Below are 22,101 nucleotides of genomic sequence, written 5' to 3'. Positions count from 1 at the left end.
AGTTTTGACCCCAGGGCTTTTATTTGAACAAACTTTGTAGACACTTACTAGAAGATGTTTCATGCTTAATATCTAAACTCTAGTTATTTGGGTTTTTTCAAAGAAGATTTTTAAGTTTTTGCTATACACATATAAAGAAAATCAATGACCCCCGGGGCGGGACCAATTTTGACCCCAGGTCTTTTATTTGAACAAACTTTGTAGACACTCACTAAAAGATGTTTCATGCTTTATATCTTAACTCTAGCTATTTGGGTTTTTTCAAAGAAGATTTTTTAAGTTTTTGCTATACAAATATAAGGAAAATCAATGACCCCCCTGGGGCGGTGCCAATTTTGACCCCAGGGCTTTTATTTTAACAAACTTGGTAGACACCTATTAGAACATATTTGATGCTAAATATCTTAGCCATAGCTCTTTGAGTTCGTTAAAAGAAGATTTTTTAAGTTTTTACTATATGCATTTAGGGAAAATCAATGATCCCCCGGGGCGGGGCCAATTTTGACCCCAGGGCTTTTATTTGAACAAACTTGGTAGACACTTATTAGAACATGTTTCATGCTAAATATCTTAGCTTTAACTCTTTTGGTTCTTTAAAAGAAGATTTTTTAAGTTTTTACTATATGCATATAGGGAAAATCAATGACCCCTGGGGTGGGGCCAATTTTGACCCCAGGGCTTTTATTTGAACAAACTTGGTAGACACCTATTAGAACATGTTTGATGCTCAATATCTTAGCCATAGCTCTTTGAGTTCTTTAAAAGAAGATTTTTTAAGTTTTTACTATATGCATATAGGGAAAATCAATGACCCCCCGAGCGGGGCCAATTTTGACCCCAGGGCTTTTATTTGAACAAACTTGGTAGACACTTATTAGAAGATGTTTCATGCTAAATATCTTAGCTCTAGCTCTTTTGGTTCTTTAAAAGAAGATTTCTTAAGTTTTTACTATATGCATATAGGGAAAATCAATGACCCCCCGGGGCGGGGCCAATTTTGACCCCAGGGCTTTTATTTGAACAAACTTGGTAGACACTTATTAGAACATGTTTCATGCTAAAAATCTTAGCTCTAGCTCTTTTGGTTCTTTAAAAGAAGATTTTTAAGTTTTTACTATATGCATATAGGGAAAATCAATGACCCCCCGGGGCGGGGCCAATTTTGACCCCAGGGCTTTTATTTGAACAAACTTGGTAGACACTTATTAGAACATGTTTGATGCTAAATATCTTAGCTGTAGCTCTTTTGAGTTCTTTAAAAGAAGATTTTTTAAGTTTTTACTATATGTATATAGGGAAAAATCAATGACCCCCCGGGCGGGGCCAATTTTGACCCCAGGGCTTTTATTTGAACAAACTTGGTAGACACTCACTAGAAGATGTTTCATGCCAAATATCTAAGCTCTAGCTCTTATGGTTTTTTAAAAGAAGATTTTTTACGTTTTTACTATATGTATATAGGGAAAAATCAATGACCCCCGGGGCGGGGCCAATTTTGACCCAAGGGCTTTTATTTGAACAAACTTGGTAGACATTTATTAGAACATGTTTCATGCTAAATATCTTAGCTTTAACTCTTTTGGTTCTTTAAAAGAAGATTTTTTAAGTTTTTACTATATGCATATAGGGAAAATCAATGACCCCCGGGGCGGGGGCCAATTTTGACCCCAGGGCTTTTATTTGAACAAACTTGGTAGACACCTATTAGAACATGTTTGATGCTAAATATCTTAGCCATAGCTCTTTGAGTTCTTTAAAAGAGATTTTTTAAGTTTTTACTATATGCATATAGGGAAAATCAATGACCCCCCGGGGCGGGGCCAATTTTGACCCCAGGGCTTTTATTTGAACAAACTTGGTAGACACCCATTAGAACATGTTTCATGCTAAATATCTTAGCTCTAGCTCTTTTGGTTCTTTAAAAGAAGATTTTTTAAGTTTTTACTATATGTATATAGGGAAAATCAATGACCCCCCCCGGGGCGGGGCCAATTTTGACCCCAGGGCTTTTATTTGAACAAACTTGGTAGACACTCACTAGAAGATGTTTCATGCCAAATATCTAAGCTCTAGCTCTTACGGTTTTTTAAAAGAAGATATTTAAAGTTTTTTCTTTCGGTTGCCATGGCAACCAGAGTTCTGCATGGAATTAAATTCTTTGAACAATTTTTAAAGGTGACCACCAAAGGAACATTCCTGTGAAGTTTGGATGAAATTGGCTTAGTGGTTTATGAGGAGATGTCATTTAAAGTAAAAGTTTACGGACGGACGGACGACGGACGGACGACAGACGAAAAGCGATCAAAAAAGCTCACCCTGTCACTTTGTGACAGGTGAGCTAAAAAGTTATGAGAGGCATTTTTTCCTATTTTTTTTTATATACATGTAAGTCATTACTCATTTATATAAGTCTAAATGTTTATTACACATACAATGTCATGTATTCTATCAAAAAGACTTAGTGAATAATATTCTTTAGAATTTAAACAGTACCTATTGTTTCATCAACTTTCTGAACTGTGTAAATAGGTGATTTACATATGAGCCGCGTCTTGACAAAACCTACAAATTGGGTTTGCGACCAGCATGGATCCAGACCAGTCTGCGCATCCGGGCAGTCTGATCAGGATCCATGCTGTTCGCTATCAGTTTCTCTACTTGTTATAGGGTTATAGCGAACAGCATGGATCCTGATCAGACTGTGCGGATGCGCAGACTGGTCTAAATCCATGCTGGTCGCAAACCCATTATGTTGGTTTTGTCGTGACGCGGCTCATATAATGGCCATTATAAGACAGCAGCAGTTTGCAACAACGTTTAGACTTTATACACAATAGATAATTTTCTACAAGTTCTGGATTTGTACAAACTACATAAATAAATCTATTCTTCACTATAAAATTCGAAACAATTATTTTAATCTTTAAAGGGAGTATAACATTATACATTGTTGACACTAAAGCAATGCTTACCTTTTGGTTATGCACTTTTTTTAAATCAAATACTACAGTAAACATCTACACATTGTGACATACTACATTAAGGCTTGAAAATAATCTTCTTTACACAATACAATCATGTTCATAAAAATTATCAAATTGAGTGGAATTCAACACTAAGCAGTGGCTGTTGAAGAATGAAATCCAAAACAAGAACTGTCGGAGGACAGTAACGCTCGACTATTTACGAAAAGTTGTCACAAGGGTGTTTCATTGAGTATAATAATGCTTACCTATATGAATACATAAAATTGTCCGAAAAGGTACAAACCCTTCAGTAGTTATGGAGATGCCAGCTTACAAGCAAAAAGTCGAAAAAGGGGCATAATTATGCAAAAAAGCAAATCAGAGTTATGGGACTTGTGCCAATCATCTTAGATAATCACAGAGAACAAATGTGTGAAGTTTCAATCCATTCCCTTCAGTAGTTATGGAGATACCAGCTTACACGCAAAAACTTAACCAAGAATTTCTAAGTCGAAAAAGGGGCATTTTTATGTAAAAAAGCAAATCAGAGTTATGGGACTTGTGCCAATCATCTTAGATAATCACAGAGAACAAGTGTGTGAAGTTTCAATCCATTCCCTTCAGTAGTTATGGAGATACCAGCTTACATGCAAAAACTTAACCACAGGGACGCCGACGCCGACAAATGGGTGACTGCATTAGCTCGATTATTCTGTGAATAGTCGAGCTAAAAATCGCATGCATGAGATAAAACAATACACAACAAAAAAGTTACCATTATTGTAATCCATAATTTTACCTACCAGACGAATTTCTTGCGAGAAATCTTCATGTTCACAGTATGCCTTCTCTATTTGCTCTATATTATCCAGGTTTATCCAATTACCACAGAGTTGAACTTGCCATATATATGGAGACAATGTCTGTGTATGGAGAAATCTACAGCGCTGACGCCGGCATTTACCAATTATATACTTGTCACATATTGCCCTATCACCTGCAGAATTTTCTGTAAAAATAAAACAATTTGTTCATTAGTATACCTAAAATGCATAAAAATTTGCATTATTACTTTATATATTTCAACATTTAGACATTGTTGTATGTTGCATGAAACAACAACTGTTTTTTCATATTAATGATAATTTGTCAACTTGCATATATTGAATGACATGTATATATTATGAATGCAACTTATCATCTTAAAGTTTCCACTTATCAAGATAAATATTAAATCAAAACTAAGCAACTATTTCATAGACAAAATAAGAAGTTACTTGAAAAATATGAAAATTTAATGCTTCTATAAGAACTTTTATCTACAAAATCTTATATAAGAACTGTTATCTATACAAATCTTCAGAAGTTCATATTCTGATTGACTGTCACATTTGTAACTTTTGTATTTTCAACTGGATAAACCATCTTAGCAAAAGCAGTAAATATGATCTTCCAATAAAGTGAAAACTGTTCAAATTCGTGATACATAGCCAACATAAAATGAGCCGCGTCATGACAAAACCAACATAGTGCTTTTGCGACCAGCATGGATCCACACCAGCCTGCGCATCCGCGCAGTTTGATCAGGATCCATGCTGTTCGCTTACCAACCCTATTACAAGTAGAGACTCTAATAGCGAACAGCATGGATCCTGATCAGACTGCATGGATGCGCAGGCTGGTCTGGATCCATGCTGGTCACAAACGCACTATGTTGGTTTTGTCATGACGCGGCTTAAATACTAACCCAACTCTGGTGCATTCTGGGAATTATGCCTTTTTCTTACTGATGATTTATTATCTTCTGTCTCTGACACATGACGTGACCTTTCATTGACTATCTCAGTTTCTTCTTCTTTTGTTTCAGTTCCAGGTTCCCTTTTCATATAAACCATTCTTTTGAAGATACTCTCAACCCAATTGCCCATACCATAGGCATCCACAATTGGTTTATTGTGGGTGGAGCATTTGTCATGTACAAGTTGACATGCCTCACCTTCTAGACATTGACCAATCAAATAGCGAGGACATAAATGTAGACCAATACACGACGGCTCCTCACAAAAGCCATTGTCAATCCAATTGTGGCAAATATGTGGATATCTAACTTGAAGAATGTAGCATATTTCCTGACTTGTGAAGACATTACTGTAACCTAGACGTTTAGAAACAATCATATTCCACTCATCTAATAAGTCATGAGAAAACTTACATCTGTCTCCATATACACAGTTTCCTGCCAATAGATTTTTACAAACATGATACCTCTTACAATCTGCCTTACTGCATGACCGGTTTGTGATGTAGTCAAGGCAATATGTGGCATCCCTATTGGAAACTAAAACCATTTCTATAACGCCATCTCTATCAATGATAGTGAATCTTCTTTTTAGTTTACGAAACCAGCTTTTTTCATCAAAGTCTAAAGGAAAAAGTCCTGATTCTCTATTGATCTCTTCTGGTGTGCCTTTACCACTTAAAATCTTCACCATGAATTTAAAAACTTCATTTACATCTGGACCATTAGCATTTGACTCACTTCCACCTCTCACTCTTTTTTCTGGTATCTTTCCTGGTAAAGCTTCATTTCTTTCCTTCTGGGGAGTTTCATTTCCTACATGTGAATCGTTCATGGTGCTATAATCAGAAATAAAGCTCCCACAATCATTCACTGAGCTGCCCCTGGACTTTGAAGATAGACCACTGTCATTGCAGTTTTCTTGTTTTCCTGATTTATTTTCTTCAAGTGATATACTTTCCAGTTCAACAAGGAGATCATTCAATTTTTGCTCCTTTTCTGTACATTTTGTATCATCCCCATTGCCTCCCAAGTTTTTCTTTTTCCTATTTCTATTCCTTGGACGCTTCTTTTTCTCTACTTTAACTGGCTCATTTTCTTCTTCCAAAACATTTTCATATTCAACAGTAACACTGCTATCAGCACTGTCTGCATCAAATGTTTCTGGTTCAAGTGTCTTATCAACTGTCTTTTTCTTTGCTACCTTTTTTGTTTTTGGTCTGAAAGATATGTGTCCTTTAGCAGTGTTAAAACTGTGCATTTTCTTCAATTTTGTCTGCACATCTCTTACTTTCATTTCTGTTTCTGATTCAGCAGATGATGTTTCCCTCCTTTCATCAGGAATACCAGTATTTTCATCATTAGTTTTTTTCTTGCCTTTCTTTTTACATGTGTTGGAAGCCTTTTTTTCCATTGTTTTCTTTTCAGAGTCTTCTCTCTTCTGAATGACTGCTTTGATTTCATTGATTTTATCTTGGTACTTGTTAATTTCTTCTTTATCTTCATTCTTTTTCCTCATATCAGCAAGTTTCCTCTTGTACCTCATAACCCTGTTTCTAAGAGTGTGAAGTTGCACTGTATAGACATCATCAAGACAAATTTCATACTTCTGTTGATCCTGACCCCCTTCTGACACACTATCAGGTACAGCTGATGAAACCTCTGAAGAAATGCTTAGATGATCGTCACTCTCAACATTGCTCCAAACTGAAGACACATCATCATCCTTCTTCCTCCTGTTTCCAACATGTCCTATCCACCTTCCTCTGAAAAATCTTCCCCTCCCTCTTCTAGAACCACTAACTACTCCTCTATTACTTCTAAGAAATCTGTTTAACAAATCCAACTTTGTTTTGTCTTCAGTTAAGTTTAACCTTTCAATTTCCTTTTCTTGACCATTATCTCCTGTGTGTATCGGACTTCTTCCTCTTCCCCTGAAGTTTTGTACACCTCTGTTTCCCCTTCCTCTAAACCTGCTTCGGTTATCTCTCCCACAAAATCTTCTACCATTACCCCTTCCTCTGCCTCTAACTGACCTTGGTTGCCTTTCTTGATTCTTGTCAGAATCATCACTTTCATCAGAAACATTCCAAACACTTATTTGTTCAGAATGATTGGACATGGTGTCTCTATTATCTAAAGGCCTTTGGTTCCCTCTAAAATTTGTTCCTCTACCTCTCCCCCTACCCCTTTCATTTCTGGGACCCCGTCTTCTATGTTGGTTTGAATTATCCACTGTCTCTGACCTATTAGTATTAATATTTTCATACTGTTTTGGTCTTGCTCCATTATCACTGGTGTTGTTTTGTCTAGATCTATTATCTGGTCGATCACGCATACCACCTCTTCCTTTGTTATTTCTATCATCATGTCTCTCTGAACCAACACTGTTTATACTTTGTGTACTTGAAGCTCTATTCATACGTCCATTTCCACGTCCTCTTTCAAAAGGCCTTCCACCTCTTCCTCGAAAGTTTCTTTTTCTCCCATCATGTTCAGATCCAACACTATCAATACTCATTGAGCTTTGACTCCTTTCCATATTTCCCATCATCCCTGGTCCATTTCTCCCATCAAAACCTGGTTGACCTTGATTTCTTTGCCCAGTATTCCTGAACTGTTCATTTGGGTAACAGGGATAATCCATCAAAGGTGGTGGTTGTGTATTTGTGTGAGGTGGCATACCAGGGACATAACCATGCATTGGTGGTCTATAACTGCTTGCATTATATGGACCTGGAAAAAAGTTACTTATTAACAGATGCTAAAATTGTCCACCTGTACAATATATGGATCATAAGGATACATGTAGAATAGATATTGTAATGTGTGCAGTAAAAAAAAATGATGTATTTAGAAAAGTTTTATTTCGGTTACATGCAGTAAAAAAATTGATGTATTTAGAAAAGTTTTATTTCCGTTACAAAGCAATCAAGCAAATGTAATCTACTTTTCCTTACCAATTACTTTATTTTAGCAATAAGCATGTGTCCAATTGGTAAGGTCATATTTGTCCTAAGATTTATAATTAGCACAATTATAATAGAGTTTAGGTTTATCTACATGCTTGACATCTTAAAGTTAGCTCATTATAATGTCAACCACAGGTAAAAGGATTTGTATTTCCTAAAAGTTGCCATAGCAACAAATTCTACATAAAGTCGAATATTTAAACCAATTTGACCAAGATTCATGCACATAATATCCATGCCAACTTCCAACAATAGGTGTATCAAACATCTCAAATAATTGCTTTATAATGAAAATGTTCATACAATGAAAATTTCCATAAGTATTTAAATAATTGTAACTGAAAGAACATTATTGACCTATTTAATGCAAGAACTGAAACTGATGGCCCTGAAATGGCTCACCTGAATATAAAAACTGTCCATGACAAGGAACATATAATATTGTAAACTATAAACGCAGATATAAAATCTAAACCTTAAACTGATATTTGTATCTGAAATAGTGCATGTGTAAAAACATTACTGGTTGCTATTGCTTAAGGGAAAACAACAGTTCCAAAAGATATTTACATATAAGGAAAATCAATGAACCCCTTGGGCCAATTTTGACCCCAGGGCTTTTATTTGAACAAACATTGTAAACACTCACTAAAAGATAGTTCATGCTAAATATCAAAGCTCTAGCTCTTGGGGTTTTTTAAAAGAAGATTTTTTATTTTTTTACTTAACAAATAAAAGGAAAATCAATGACCACCCAGGACAGGGCCAATTTTGACCCCAGGGCTTTTATTTGGACACACTTGGAAGACCTCCTCAAGAAGATGCTTGATGCTTAATATCTGAGCTCTAGATATTTGGATTTTTTAATAGAAGACTTTTAAGTTTTTTCTTTCTGTTGCAACCAGAGTTTTGCATGGAATTAAATTCTTTGAACAATTTTTAAAGGTGACTACCATAGGAACATTCCTGTGAAGTTTGTATGAAATTAGCTTTGTGGTTTATGAGGAGATGTTGTTTAAAGTAAAAGTTTACAGACAGACATCACAAAAGCTCTCCTTAGGTGAGCTAAAAACTAAAAGTTTGTTCAAAAAGTACAGACTCAACCCAATGCACACCTTACATTAAGTTTGACTAAACTCTATACTGTTGCCTGACCAGTCAAATTCGCTTCTTGATTTACCCTAAATTAATAATGGACAATTCCAATAATGGATGCTCATGTGTGAAATAAGGCAAAATAAAGGTTTAACACTTGTAGATAATTCAAATATATTTTTAAATCAATTTGCTTTCCTTTAGAAGTCTTCAATAGATTTCCTTGATTCAAGCTCTTATGATGCATGATGTGAAACAGGACTAATTAAATTTTTAAATATTTTAAAACCATTTTAATAAAATTAATTAATTAATTAAAATCATACGCATGTGGTATATCAAATTATAACTATGTGGTATATCTTAAACATTTTGTAAAGTCCTTTCAATGATTAACTAAATCCTGCACTCTACACTTGGTAGTTTCCTTCACAACATTATATACATTAATAAGATCGTACATGTAGTTCAACAATATTTTACAAGGTAGATATGTATAAGTTCTTATTATATACCTATAAATTTTCTCCCTAAAATACACGCAAATATTGAAGCGCAAATACAGTCCAACCCTGTTTATTCGAAGTGCCTGGGACTGAATATTTACTTCGCATAATCGATGGGTTCGAATAATCGAAATCGAAATATTGTGATAAATGAAAACTACTCCACTTAGACTAATCATAGCAAAACTACCTTTTACAACACACTAACTTCCCGTAATTAATTGAGAAAAATATATTAAAGAAAAGATGCATAAAAATTGTTGTATTGACATTAAAGACATAAATACTTGCATCTTATTCTACATTATGTATCGTTTCTTTTCGCTCAAAGCCTTGATAATGGCCGTGTTGTCACTACGGTATTGACAGCTAAACTCTGGTATTTTCGATTGGGATACAGACTCTCATGTAGCGTTACAATTAATGAAAAAAATGTTTTAAATGTTTTGACAAATTTACATATACGGTATGTATGAAAATTATTGCTGTCATCTTCATGCAATAACAGTTACAAAATCGATCACGGTGCATTGCTTTTCATTTTCTGTAATTAAAGCTGATTAAAGAACATACAAAGAGCCTGACTGTTGATATTTTTCACAAGTGGACCGGTCAGCGAGTGGATCTGCGCCAATAAGTCTGGCTTCGAATAATAATTAGGCTTGCTTCGAATAATAGGTGTGAAATTCTTTCATAATTGTATAATCAGGACCAAAATTTTACTTAGAAAAATAGGAGGTATTCGGATAATGCATTTTGAATAATACGCTCGTATTTATATTGATTTATATAGAGATAAAAACGGGACAGCCGATCTACTTCGGATAATGCCGGGTATTCGAATAATGGGTTGTCGAATAACTGGGGTCGGACTGTACTCTTCAACGGATAGAAATTTCCGTATTATGTAAGTGACAAATACGGTACCATAAAATGGCAGTGCCAGACTATTTTTCACGTTGGTTCCGATCTTAGCTTTGTATAACATTGCATTTGGAAACAGAAACCAAAATTATTAAAAGCGTGGCCGGTTTGCAAGAATTACATATTCATCTGTCAGTCATGAATTTATTTCTTGACAACTACATTTCATTTTCTGAATAAAACGAAAAGGTATATAATAAAAGGAAAATTATGTTATAGTAGCTTTCTGATACTATGTATTTTTTTACTCGCAATGTTGAAAAATTGATATTTGGCTCGACCAACGGTCTCGCGAGATATCAATTTTCCACCGCTGCTCTTAGAAAAATACAAAGCCTCAGAAAGCTACTACAACATAATATTCTGTATTTATTACAACAAGTTGTTTACCTGACCGCATCATATCAGGGTACTGTACATGAGGGTACTGCATATGACGAGGATCATTATAGGCATTAGGTCCAGGATCTGGTAGAAGACCAGGACTTTGGCCAGGAAACCTTGGCCTCGGAAAATGACCCATTTCTTGTCCACTTGGACCTGGGTAAAACCCCCTCTGGTTATTTGGTCCACAACCACATCCTACAGTCTGTCCCCTGTTATCTGATGGTGGAAGATTCTGCCCCCTAAAATCTTGCTGTCCTTGAAACTGTCCATTATTTATTTGGTTTCCATAGTTATGACCTCTATTGCTTTGGTTTCCACGGGAATGACCTCTATTGCTTTGGTTTCCATGGTTATGACCTCTATCGCTTTGGTTTCCATGGAAATGACCTCTATTGCCTTGGTTTCCATGGTATTGACCCCTATTGGTTTGGTTTTCATGATGCTGACCTCTGTTATTCCTTTGTGCTTGGTTCTGACCCCTGTCACTCTGGTTTTCTTGATTTTGATTCCTGTTGTTTACTGGGTTCCTTTGATTTCTTCTTTCTCTCCCTTGTTGCCCTTCACCTTGAGAGCTACTATTTCTTCTTTGACCTTGTTGTTGCCCTCTGTCTTGGCCTCTATTTCCAGGGTTGTTATCTAAAAGTAATGTAAATAAGGTAATTACTTAACAAGATATGTCAGTAAAACATGTATGCCCCCTATCAGCAGCCAATTAGTCATGTGGTCAGGTTATTGTGACTGTTGACCTAGTGACCAAAAAATCAATAGGGACTATCTACTGGTCATGACTAAGGAATTTGATGTTTGAATATTAGTTTTCCATGTTCAAATATATTCATATATTCGTTTTTACAAAACTTGTTCCAATATTTCTCTTTAAATTCATTCTGTCGAATACAATCCTACTTTAATATGCTCAACATTTAAGACAGACCATTTTACTATCTCAATTTTTTTGTTTTATTAATTGTAAATCTATGTAATTTTTTGTACTCTTACTTTTGGAAAAAAATCATAATTTTTGTGTGTCTATTGTTCAATTTATCCAGCTCCTGATCATTTGTCTTATAAACAGGAGGTAATTCACGTGACTTGACAGTCAAAAGTATTAATCATTGTAGCCCATATAATACATAGCAATATTGAAAATTAACCTGTATTAAATGTTTTTTTATTCATTCATAATTTTAGATAAGATATGAATCATTCTTAATATAAACAAGCAATTATCATAGTATTGCAAGCAATCCATAAGTCCCCTACCGGTAAGAGCCCAAGCAACATTCTGAAGGGCCATTGGCCATTCACTTAGGTTCCTATTTTAAGTAAATTTGTTGAAAAAGTTCTTTAAAAGTGATCACAGGAATCAGTTTTTATGTACAGACAGACGGACGGACTGAAGGACACTCTAAAGTTATTTTTTAAACATCCCTGTTATCAAAATATAACATTTTTAAACTCCTATCATGATTGAAGAAGTTGGAGTAAAAATTACCAATTTCTCAAAAAAAAGTCTAAGTTCAAAAGGGGCATAATTCTGGAAATAGTCTTGCTAGAGTATTGAACACTCACAAATGTTGAGTGACAATAAGAAACATTTATAGGAAGTTTGAAGTAGATACATTCAGAAAAAGAAGTTATTAAAAAAAACAATGTTTTTTTTACATGAAAATTTTAAGTTCAAGGGAGGTAATTCTGATAAATTTTGTGCTAGAGTTGTAAACCTTGTCACATATGATGTGGTTGATGACAAGCTACTTATATTTAAAGTTTGAAGAAAATACCTTAAGAAATAAAGAACTTATAGTGAAAAAACTTAAAAACTAGAATCAGAAATCTTGAAATTCAGTCTATTTGTTGCCATAGCAACCAGAATTTTCAACATAGGAAGATAAAAAAAGGATGTGCATAATTTCCATACTGCCATCTACCCATATGTCAAGTTTCATAAACATATTTTCAGTACTTTTTGTGTTATCACTGGATCCAGGTTATGTGTAAAATTTGCCATATTTTCAGTCTATTTGTTGCCATAGCAACCAGAATTTTCAACATAGGAAGAAAAGAAAAAGACATGCATAATCTCCATACTGCCATCTATCAATATATCAAGTTTCATAAAAATATTTTCAGTACTTTTTGCGTTATCGCGGGATCCAGGTTATGTGTAAAATTTGCCATATTTTAAGTCTATTTGTTGCTATAGCAACCAGAATTTTCAACATAGGAAGAAAAGAAAAAGACGTGCATAATCTCCATACTGCCATCTATCCATATATCAAGTTTCATTAAAATATTTTCAGTACTTTTTGCGTTATCGCGGGATCCAGTTTTGTGGACGGACGGACTGACGAACAGACGGACGGACAGACAGACAGATGGACGGAGGGTAAACCTAAAGTCCCCTCAGGTAAACCGGTAGGGGACTAATTAAGCTATAGCACAGTAAATATCTCATGCATTGTAAATTCAATGAAATAGATATCTCAAGAAGGACATTTCCCATGCTTTCATAACACCCTGATTAATACTTTTTTACCTACAAGGTCAATATGACCTTGACCTTTGACCCCTTGACCTAAAATCAAAAGGGGTCATTTACTTTGCAAGAGCATTGCATCTACGAAATCTGAGGGCCAAGGGCCCATGGGTTGTCAAGATATTGATTGGAAACTGTTTTTACCTACAAAGTCAATATGACATTGACCTACGACCCAAAAATTATTAGGGGTCATTTACTATCCAAGACCAATGCACGTACAAAGTTTGAGGGCCAACAGCCCATGGGTAGTCAAGTTATTGATTGGAAACCGTTTTTACTTACAAGGTCAATGTGACCTTGACCTTTGACCCCTTGACCCCAAAATCAACAGGGATCATCAACTTGCCAAGACCAATGCACCTATCAAGTTTGAGGGCTAACAGCCCATGGGTTGTCACACCAAGTTTGAGGTTCGTAGGCCGAAGTGTTGTTTAGCTATTGATTGGAAACCATTTGGTCTATGGACAGACTGACTGACAGACAAATGCAAAGCAATATACTTCCACTTCTTTAAAGGGGGGCATAATTAATTAAAGAATCTAATCAAATGTACACTGACCAGAAATGTTATTGTCTTTTCTACAAAATTAACATATGAAAATAAGGAACAAGAACTCAGCAGAGGCAGAAAATGTATTCCTAATGGCAAATTTACAAGAAGGTTTCATGGGTAAAAATGCCTTGAAGCAAATCTATTATTATAAATGCCTCAAATATTGACTTTTCCATCGAATGTAAAATAAAATATACCATCTAAATTCTTTCAAAGTAACAACTTAGATTTATTAGTAATAGAACATAACTCTATTTCATTCTGATTGAAAGAGATTAATCACATCATGGTTGAAATAAGATGATTGCAGCTAAAATCTTTGACCTTTGATATTAGATAATTTGATACTGCATGCTAAATATAAACACATTAATTCAATAATTTCACAGAAAAAAAGCTGAAAATGGGGTGTTACTCTTAAAAATAACAAGCTCAGATTGCAATGAAAATGCAACATAACTTGTGTCTGGATATAACATATTTGCATGACAATATAACACACAATCAGTGAAAGCCCTTGAAAGCTATTCTGCTGAAACCAATAATTTCCATTGAAAAATTGTTAAAAATTACTCTATTAATTAATAACAAAGGGCAATAACTGAAAAATTATGCAGGGTAGAGTTATCATTCTTGTGCACTGCACTCCTCCTCAATATGATCTATCCACCCATGAAGTTTCAAGTTGATACCTCAAATATTTTTTTTGAGATATGCTACGGGCAAAAATGTGGGAAGGAAGGACAGACATGGACGGAGGGTAAACCTAAAGTCCTCTCTGTTTAAACCTGTAGGGGACTAATAAAACTATCTAAGAGTCAAGTAATAATTAACATGTTATGATTGATTAAAGTACTAATATTGCAGCATTTTTCACCATATTTCTTCTGAATTACTAATGCAGTTAGGGCATTTTTCTGCTTATTTTAACCTTTTTTTTTTTTTTTTGGTAATAAAATTGGATTGTAAGTGCTGCTTGCAATGTGTAAATTAATTTCTTTGTTTGCTTCACATTACTTTACTTTTAAATACATTTAAACAAACTAATGAAAATCAACATGAAACTGGAGGCGTACTGCTTTAAACTGATAGTTGAGTTCTGCTTGTCAGGTTACTTGACAAGCTCAAGCTGAGGATATGTAATAAGTCTTAACAAAATATGAGCCGCGTCACGACAAAACCAGCATAGTGCTTTTGTGACCAGCATGGACCCAGACCTGCCTGCGCATCTGCACAGTCTGATCAGGATCCATGCTGTTCGCTTACAAATCCTATAACAAGTAGAGAAACCGATAGTGAACAGTATGGATCCTGATTAGACTGCGCAAACGTGCAGGCTGGTCTGGATCCATGCTTGTCGCAAATGCACTATGTTGGTTTTGTCGTGACGCGGCCCATATGTATACTATACCATTATCACCATGACCTGTAAAGTTACCATCTCGTGAATTTCCCCTCTTTGTATATTGTTTAGAAGCCATCTTCAGAGTAGTTGAAATCTATTCTGAAATATCAAATAAATTCTTTAATCTATTTTAGATATATCTACAACAAAATCTGAGTACACGACTCTATAAAACTGACTCATTGCAAGTCACCAAGTTATAAAAAATACCAAATATGCTCATCAGTTGAACTCTGCATAATTATACACCTCAGAAAAATTCTCAATTCAATCTAAGAAAGAGAACATAATGCATCTCATTGCACACCTGTATCAATAAAACTGTATACATCAGTTCAAAGATACAAAGTGCACAAAGTGTAATTATGAACTGTGATCTTGATCCAAACTTGTGCCCAACCAAGTTGTGGTTCAAGGTCTCAACACAAGAGGTTCTGATATATAAAACTCATTACAGGGTTAGCTTGTTGACAGGTAGCATTTCATAGTATTTAAACTTGCCTACTATCAGGGATTTCTATATCAATCGTCATACAAATAGTTCTGTCATCATTCCCCGAACATTTTTCTTTGCATGATTTTTAAAATAATTTTGGACTCGTGTTTACTTAATTCATCAGTGTTTGTGTGTCACAGTTTTGATTTTCAGGTTATAATTCATTTTAACAGTTTGATACCGCACTGATCAACAAGTGCAAACAAACAAAAGAGCTGATATAATTATGACAATGTGTATGATTTCACACATTCTGTACACAGAAGTGACCTTATTTCATTGTAAATAGTATCTGTCTAACACATTGTAAATAGTACCTGCCTGACACACAAGCATATTTCATCAAAATAAGATAAAACTGAAGAAATACAACACGTCAACACCAGTGCTGGTTGATTACTGATAAATTTAATAATCTTCCGGTTTCGGTTCTTACAAACCTTCATCAAGATAAACATTTTACAGAATTTTTGAGCTAAAAGTACACAAAAAGTCAATGTCTATCATGTTACTAAATATTGAAAATATTGACATTGTCCATGACCATGTGACATTTAGTAACATTATTTCGTACATTCAAGTGATTTTGACCTGTACAAACATGTATTAGTCTATCATTATGTTTACGTACCGAATCCTTGTGCCACATTTTAGTCTACCAGGGATTTTTAGCACGAATGCACTCATTGCCTGATACATATTTCATGAACGAGAAATGCTAGACTTGTGGTTAGTCTCATTTGGAAGCCTAATATAAATGTGAAATAGTGTTTTTTTTAACTGTCTGGACAATTGTTTTCACAACGTCCTGGGAAATGAATCGCTTGCTCATAGACTCGAAACTGGTGTTTCCAGCCTTCTCTTAACTTATAAGATAGTATATTTCTAAGGGGGCTCATATTTCACTTTTTTTTGTTTTTTTAAACACGTTTAAGAAGAGCAAAGAAGGTTTTTATATAAACATGGTCATATTTTCTCCCCATGTCCGATACTCGTGCCTGTGGAGGGAGGGGGAGGGGTGTCAGGTAGGGGATAATATCAGATCAAAGTGTCTTATCCCTGTGGTTATTATAGAAGTTGAAACAAAGGGTGTTGTAACGGTGCCTGGACTCTATATTGGGGTCCAGACCAAAAAAACAGATATATAAGGATTGTCACCTTTGCGTTGAAATAAGAACTTTTTGACAAATAAACATTTTGTTTGGATTTTAAAGGCATTTTGATCTCCACATCCCATGTGTCTGTGGTCCAGCTGTCCAGCAATCTCCTACGCAGCTAGTGATCTCCCCAATAAAGCACAGGTTATCGGCGTGGGACCAAGCCCTACCCCCAAGGTACCACCCCCAGGACCCACTATATGCCTTGTTCTCATATTTTCGGGGGTTCTCATATTTTCGTGGCGTCATTTCCGGTCATGAATGACAGCTCGTGCGATTGATTGGGCTCTCCAAAAAGCATCAAGTTTTCGCCAACACTTATTTTTATTAATTACTACCGTTAGAATTCGTACTAAACATATTAAAACACATAAATATAAATCTATCAATGTCATTTCAATTATAACTATTTCTTTTCTCATTTTTATACGTTATTTTCAACTACACAGCAACAAAAAAGAACAAAAAACATATCTTCACCTAAATTCATCACCGGGACTTATGCCAAACTTAAACCAATGTCCCGAAATATATTGAGTGCAGTATAGAATTTGACCACGCGCAACGTCACTACCGAAACGAGGCCATCCAATCAAAATCCCGAAAATATGAGACAGCTTCCGAGCAACACAGACTACCGATAGTGAAAGTAGAAAGATATATATAAAGGATATCTTACTGAAATAGTTTATTTTCGTATTTTAAACGGTTCCTTTTTGTTTGTCATAGTTTTTACTCAATGATGATGTTTTTTGTCTTCCATTTACTATTAATCTAAAAACGGTGGCTTAAATTTAAAACGTTAAACCCCCGAAAATACGGGTCAACGGATACTACCCAAATTAGTCGAAATATCAACGCGATCAGAGCTACGCCCTTGGGATTTTGACCATGTCAAAAATTATCTAAAAATCCCGTAGGTTAAAATATTTTGACTATACCCAAATATACTTCAATACACTCAAAATACATGTCAATACAAAATCAAAAAATTCTATCAAAAAATATAATACTGATACTATAAACTATGTAGTTTTGGGTAGTATAGTGGGTCCTGGGGGTGGTACCTTGGGGGTAGGGCTTGGTCCCACGCCGATAACCTGTGCAATAAAGGAGGTAATCACTGTGATGAGTTTGGCTTCCAGGAGCTGAAAAGTAATCTTATCAACAAGCTTGTTACAAAATGCTTTGTATTTACAGAAGCATTTACTTAGATTTACGAAATAATGTTCTTACAGAAGGGAAGAAGACAACCGCCTGGATTACAGCATTTTGTGCTTACATGTTTAGGTCAAACTTCGTTATTTGTGACGTTCTCGCCTACTTTCATTTTTAAAAAAATAAGCTTGAGCTCTGCTTACACATACGTAAAGCTAAATAGACTGGGAGCCAGTATTCCCAGAAAAATCTACTCTGGTCCTTTCCGTAAATCTTCCGTAAACCTAGCTAAACGCCATTTTCCGGTACTTTTTGTACATAGCTCATTGTGTGCAATTAACGATTTGTAAGTTTTTGGCCATTTTGTACACATAAACAGTATATGCAATATGAAAGCAATACAAATACTGACTCATATCCCCCGCTGTCCTCAGAACTAGCCCGGGCATAGGTGATTAATTGACGTATGGTCGGGAGATTCATTAATATTTTCACTTTATTATTTATATTTATTACTATTCGATTTCACAGTTTATACATTTCAGTGTTTTCTATTCAGGTCTTGATTAAAGCTATCTACCCCTTTCTATACTTACAAACTAAAAGTAGTCTGTAATAAAAATGTCATCAAATCTTAATTTTGGATATCGTGACTAAAATCCACTTTGTCAATTACGTCAACATTGTTAACAAGATCTTCCTGCTGGTTATTTGTTGTTCAAATATTTGGAAATAAATTAAAACCTAGATGTTTAGTTTTCTTCACTGTAACACGTGGTATACATGTATGCACATTTGTATGAAAACAGCCTTGAGACAACAGTCATTTGTAATATTCCAGTTAAACCGTTTACAATATTCACACTCTCTGGCAACAGGTTTTTGTGACATGTAGCAAGCATAACTTAATTTTGTTTTGCATGTCTTTCTGTTATTAGTAAAATTCGAGTATTATTTTTAGGCCTTTTGACCTCAAATGAGTTCCTTTTATATATCATTAAATTACTATACTCGTGGATGCAAGTGATGTATCAATTAATGCTTAGGTAAAATGTCAGAAATATTTTTCTTAACAAAACCAGGTACGTATATTAACATAATAATATATACGTACCTGACAAAACAAACAAAGAAAGAAAACAAATCAGATTTTCAAAATCCAAAAGAAAAGTCTTACAGGAGCGTACCATCTATATTTCGATTTTAAATGCGGTTTTAATTAATTTGACTATTAATTAAATCATTGAAACATGATATTTTCGAGCACTGTAACATGAAAGTTAATTGTCATTTATAAAAATGTTTGTAGAATTTGACAAGCAGCTGTTCAGTATGGCCATAACTTAGTTTGGGGCAAAATTATAACTAATGGCGATTGTTTAAAAACTATGGAACAGATGATATATATCCGTGAAATATGCCATGTTTAGTCAGTGAATATTACGGCAGTATCGCAGGTAAGTTGTCTAAATGACATTACTTTCTTTGTAACAAAGCAACGATATAACATTTATAAATTTCAAATAAGATCATTCATCAAACTTGTGTTGTGTAGAATTTGTATCTAGGATCATGTATTTTTTTAAAGTTTTGATGAATTCTTTAACTTGAGTAATTGAAAAGTGCCGCCTTCACAGTGCGAGAACTTGACTTGTTTTGTCATTAAAATATTAGTATGTCATCTTTACAATATTAGTTCGTCACTACTTCAATATTAGTTAGTCATTATTACAATAAATCGTACTATAATTATAATCTTTTGCTTCTTTCGCTATACTATGCACATTTTCTTGACTGTTGAAAAATACTTAATTTTAAAAAAGGTACGTACGTGTTTTTACGTTGAAATTGTCCATTAAAAGACTTCATTTTGCTTTAAAAACTTTTCATATTTAATTGCAGACTTTAACACAATGACAGCAAGCCTGAGCTTGGTAGTTTTCATCAGCAGCGTTCTAGTACTTGTAAATGCAAAGTGTCCAAGTTTTTTCGTCGAGTATAATTCAGCATGTTATTACGTCGCCAACAACCGCGTGAACAACGTGAATGATGCGTTCCGTACATGCTACAGTCTTGGTGGATATTTGATGAATATCGACGCTGATGCTGAAAATAGTTACATCGTTAACAAAATAAAGCAACAACCTACGAGTATGCACCATTTTTACTAGTATTTATTATAATTTTATTCTTTTTTTTCGAAACTGGATACCTATTTCTATAGTTTTTTTAAACTGAAGTTACATATTAAATAATTATTATCACGTATTATAAGAACAGTTTTGAAGTAGTAAAACTTATGGGGACATGGCCTTATAATTAGCTAAGAATAGCTTGCCGTGTGGGTTTAACCCCATCAAAGCAAAGGCAAAGCCTTTAAACTCATTGTTCGGTACTGGTTGGTTCAAGTCTATAGATAAAGGTGTAAATTATGTCAACAATTAACTGCAATATACTATCATATAGCATCAACTTACCTTAAAATACAATGATATTTCAGTTTCATATTGTTTCTTTCTTATCTTTATGTGATAATCTTTATAATTTACAGTTTTTGATGGCTACTGGATAGGTGGCTTTTTCAACGGGCAAAATTGGGTGTGGCAAAAGACAGATAAAACTGGCAATATCGTTGATATCTTTATGAACCCCGGAGAGGGTCAGTATAAAAATTGGGGACCTCGACAACCGAATGCGATAGGCGTTGTGTATCAACCTTTTGTAGCTATAATGGTCCGTTATCGCCCAGTTCCGTACAGATGGTATTCTGAGAGGCGGGCTTTAAACATGCCTGGAGGAATGGGGTATATCTGCGAGGCGGATTGGCAACCTGAACCTTGAAATGATTCGAATTAACTAATATCATATTATAACAATAAATTCATCTTAGACAAATTCTCTTTTTGAATAGTCTTATACCGCAACACCCTCATTAGTTCAGAGGTGAGATTTTGTGATGGCAGTGTATCCGTCGTTCGTCGTTGTCAAAAATCATCTTTTATGTCTCTTTATAAGTCTCCTTTATGGTGGCTGTTTTGGAACACTTTTATGCGTCGTGTTGTCGCTAGCGACCGCACGACAAAGCGCCGAACGACGCGTTGTCGCACTGTGGTCTTGCATGTTGCCATGTCGCTAACGAAGCACACCAAACGGCGCGTTGTCTTACGGCATGTTGTCGCGATGTCACTTTGTCCTTCGGATTGGCTATTTGTATACATAGCCAAGTATGGTGGCTGATTTGGTACATTGCGCTTTGCGCAACATATATCGTTATCGCCTTTCGTCTCGTCGCTAGCGACAACACGACAAAGCGCCAAACGGCTTGTTGTCGTGCTGTCGTCTTGTCTATAGCCATGCACGACAAACGGCGCGTTGTCGCGATGTCTCCTTATTTCTTGGCTTATAAGCCAATACTTCGATTTGAACCAAGCGACAATGTGACATCGCGACAACACGCCGCACGACAACGCGCCGTTTGGCGTACATCGTTAGCGACAGGACGACAAGACGAAAGTCCGACAACGCGCCGTTTGGCGCTTTGTCCTGTTGTCGCTAGCGCTTACACGACGCACAAAAGCGTACCAAACAGCCACTTTAGCCAAGCGACAGGGCGACTTCGCTACAACACGCCGCACGACAACGCGCCGTTTGACGTACATCGTTAGCGACAGGACGACAAGACGAAAGTCCAACAACGCGCCGTTTGGCGCTTTGTCCTGTTGTCGCTAGCGCTTACACGGCGCACAAAAGCGTACCAATCAACCACTTTAGCTAAGCGACAGGGCGACTTCGCTACAACACGCCGCACACAACGCGCCGTTTGGCGTACATCGTTAGCGACAGGACGACAAGACGAAAGTCCGACAACGCGCCGTTTGGCGCGTTTCACTAGCAACAAGACGAAAACAATATAGGTTGTGTTGTCGCTATCGACAACGCAACGCGCAAAGTGTACCAAATCAGCCACCATACACCTATACCACGAAGATGATTACGACCAAACTAAACAGAACTGATCCTAGAAACATCATATAAATTGTTCCAGTCTGACGCATAAGAGTACGTCAAAGAAGCTTAAATTAGACTTAAAAAAGTCTTTCCCTCCGAAACTACAATGCCCAAAGCTTAGATATTTTGCGTAT

The 22,101-nt window shown here is 35.6% G+C and overlaps 2 protein-coding genes across 14 annotated transcripts in view; one reads left to right on the top strand and one right to left on the bottom strand.

Annotated features, from left to right (window-relative positions):
• Window positions 1-18,193, bottom strand: part of LOC132747821 (uncharacterized) — a gene marked incomplete at its 3' end in the record, with an annotated part of 28,547 nt that extends 10,354 nt beyond the window's left edge. Inside the window, 5 exon segments of one of the 13 annotated variants that reach the window (XM_060737331.1) lie at window positions 3,770-3,975; window positions 4,714-7,500; window positions 10,652-11,284; window positions 15,155-15,247; window positions 18,038-18,193. In XM_060737331.1, coding sequence (XP_060593314.1) covers window positions 3,770-3,975; window positions 4,714-7,500; window positions 10,652-11,284; window positions 15,155-15,224 — 3,696 coding nt within the window. 13 annotated transcript variants of the gene reach the window in all.
• Window positions 18,194-19,246: 1,053 nt separating this feature from the next.
• On the top strand, window positions 19,247-20,854 carry LOC132747819 (perlucin-like protein). The gene is made up of 3 exons (XM_060737327.1): window positions 19,247-19,416; window positions 19,862-20,110; window positions 20,511-20,854. Exons 1-3 carry the CDS (start codon window positions 19,377-19,379, stop codon window positions 20,798-20,800), a joined length of 579 nt encoding a protein of 192 aa, XP_060593310.1. The 5' UTR covers window positions 19,247-19,376; the 3' UTR covers window positions 20,801-20,854.
• Window positions 20,855-22,101: the final 1,247 nt, after the last annotated feature.

The sequence above is a fragment of the Ruditapes philippinarum genome, unplaced genomic scaffold, assembly GCF_026571515.1.
Source record: "Ruditapes philippinarum isolate M1 unplaced genomic scaffold, ASM2657151v2 ctg7566_1_1_1_1, whole genome shotgun sequence".
Classification (NCBI taxonomy): domain Eukaryota; kingdom Metazoa; phylum Mollusca; class Bivalvia; order Venerida; family Veneridae; genus Ruditapes; species Ruditapes philippinarum.
The sequence above is the reverse complement of the archived record's forward strand: the minus strand, read 5'-3'. Positions and strand labels throughout refer to the sequence as shown.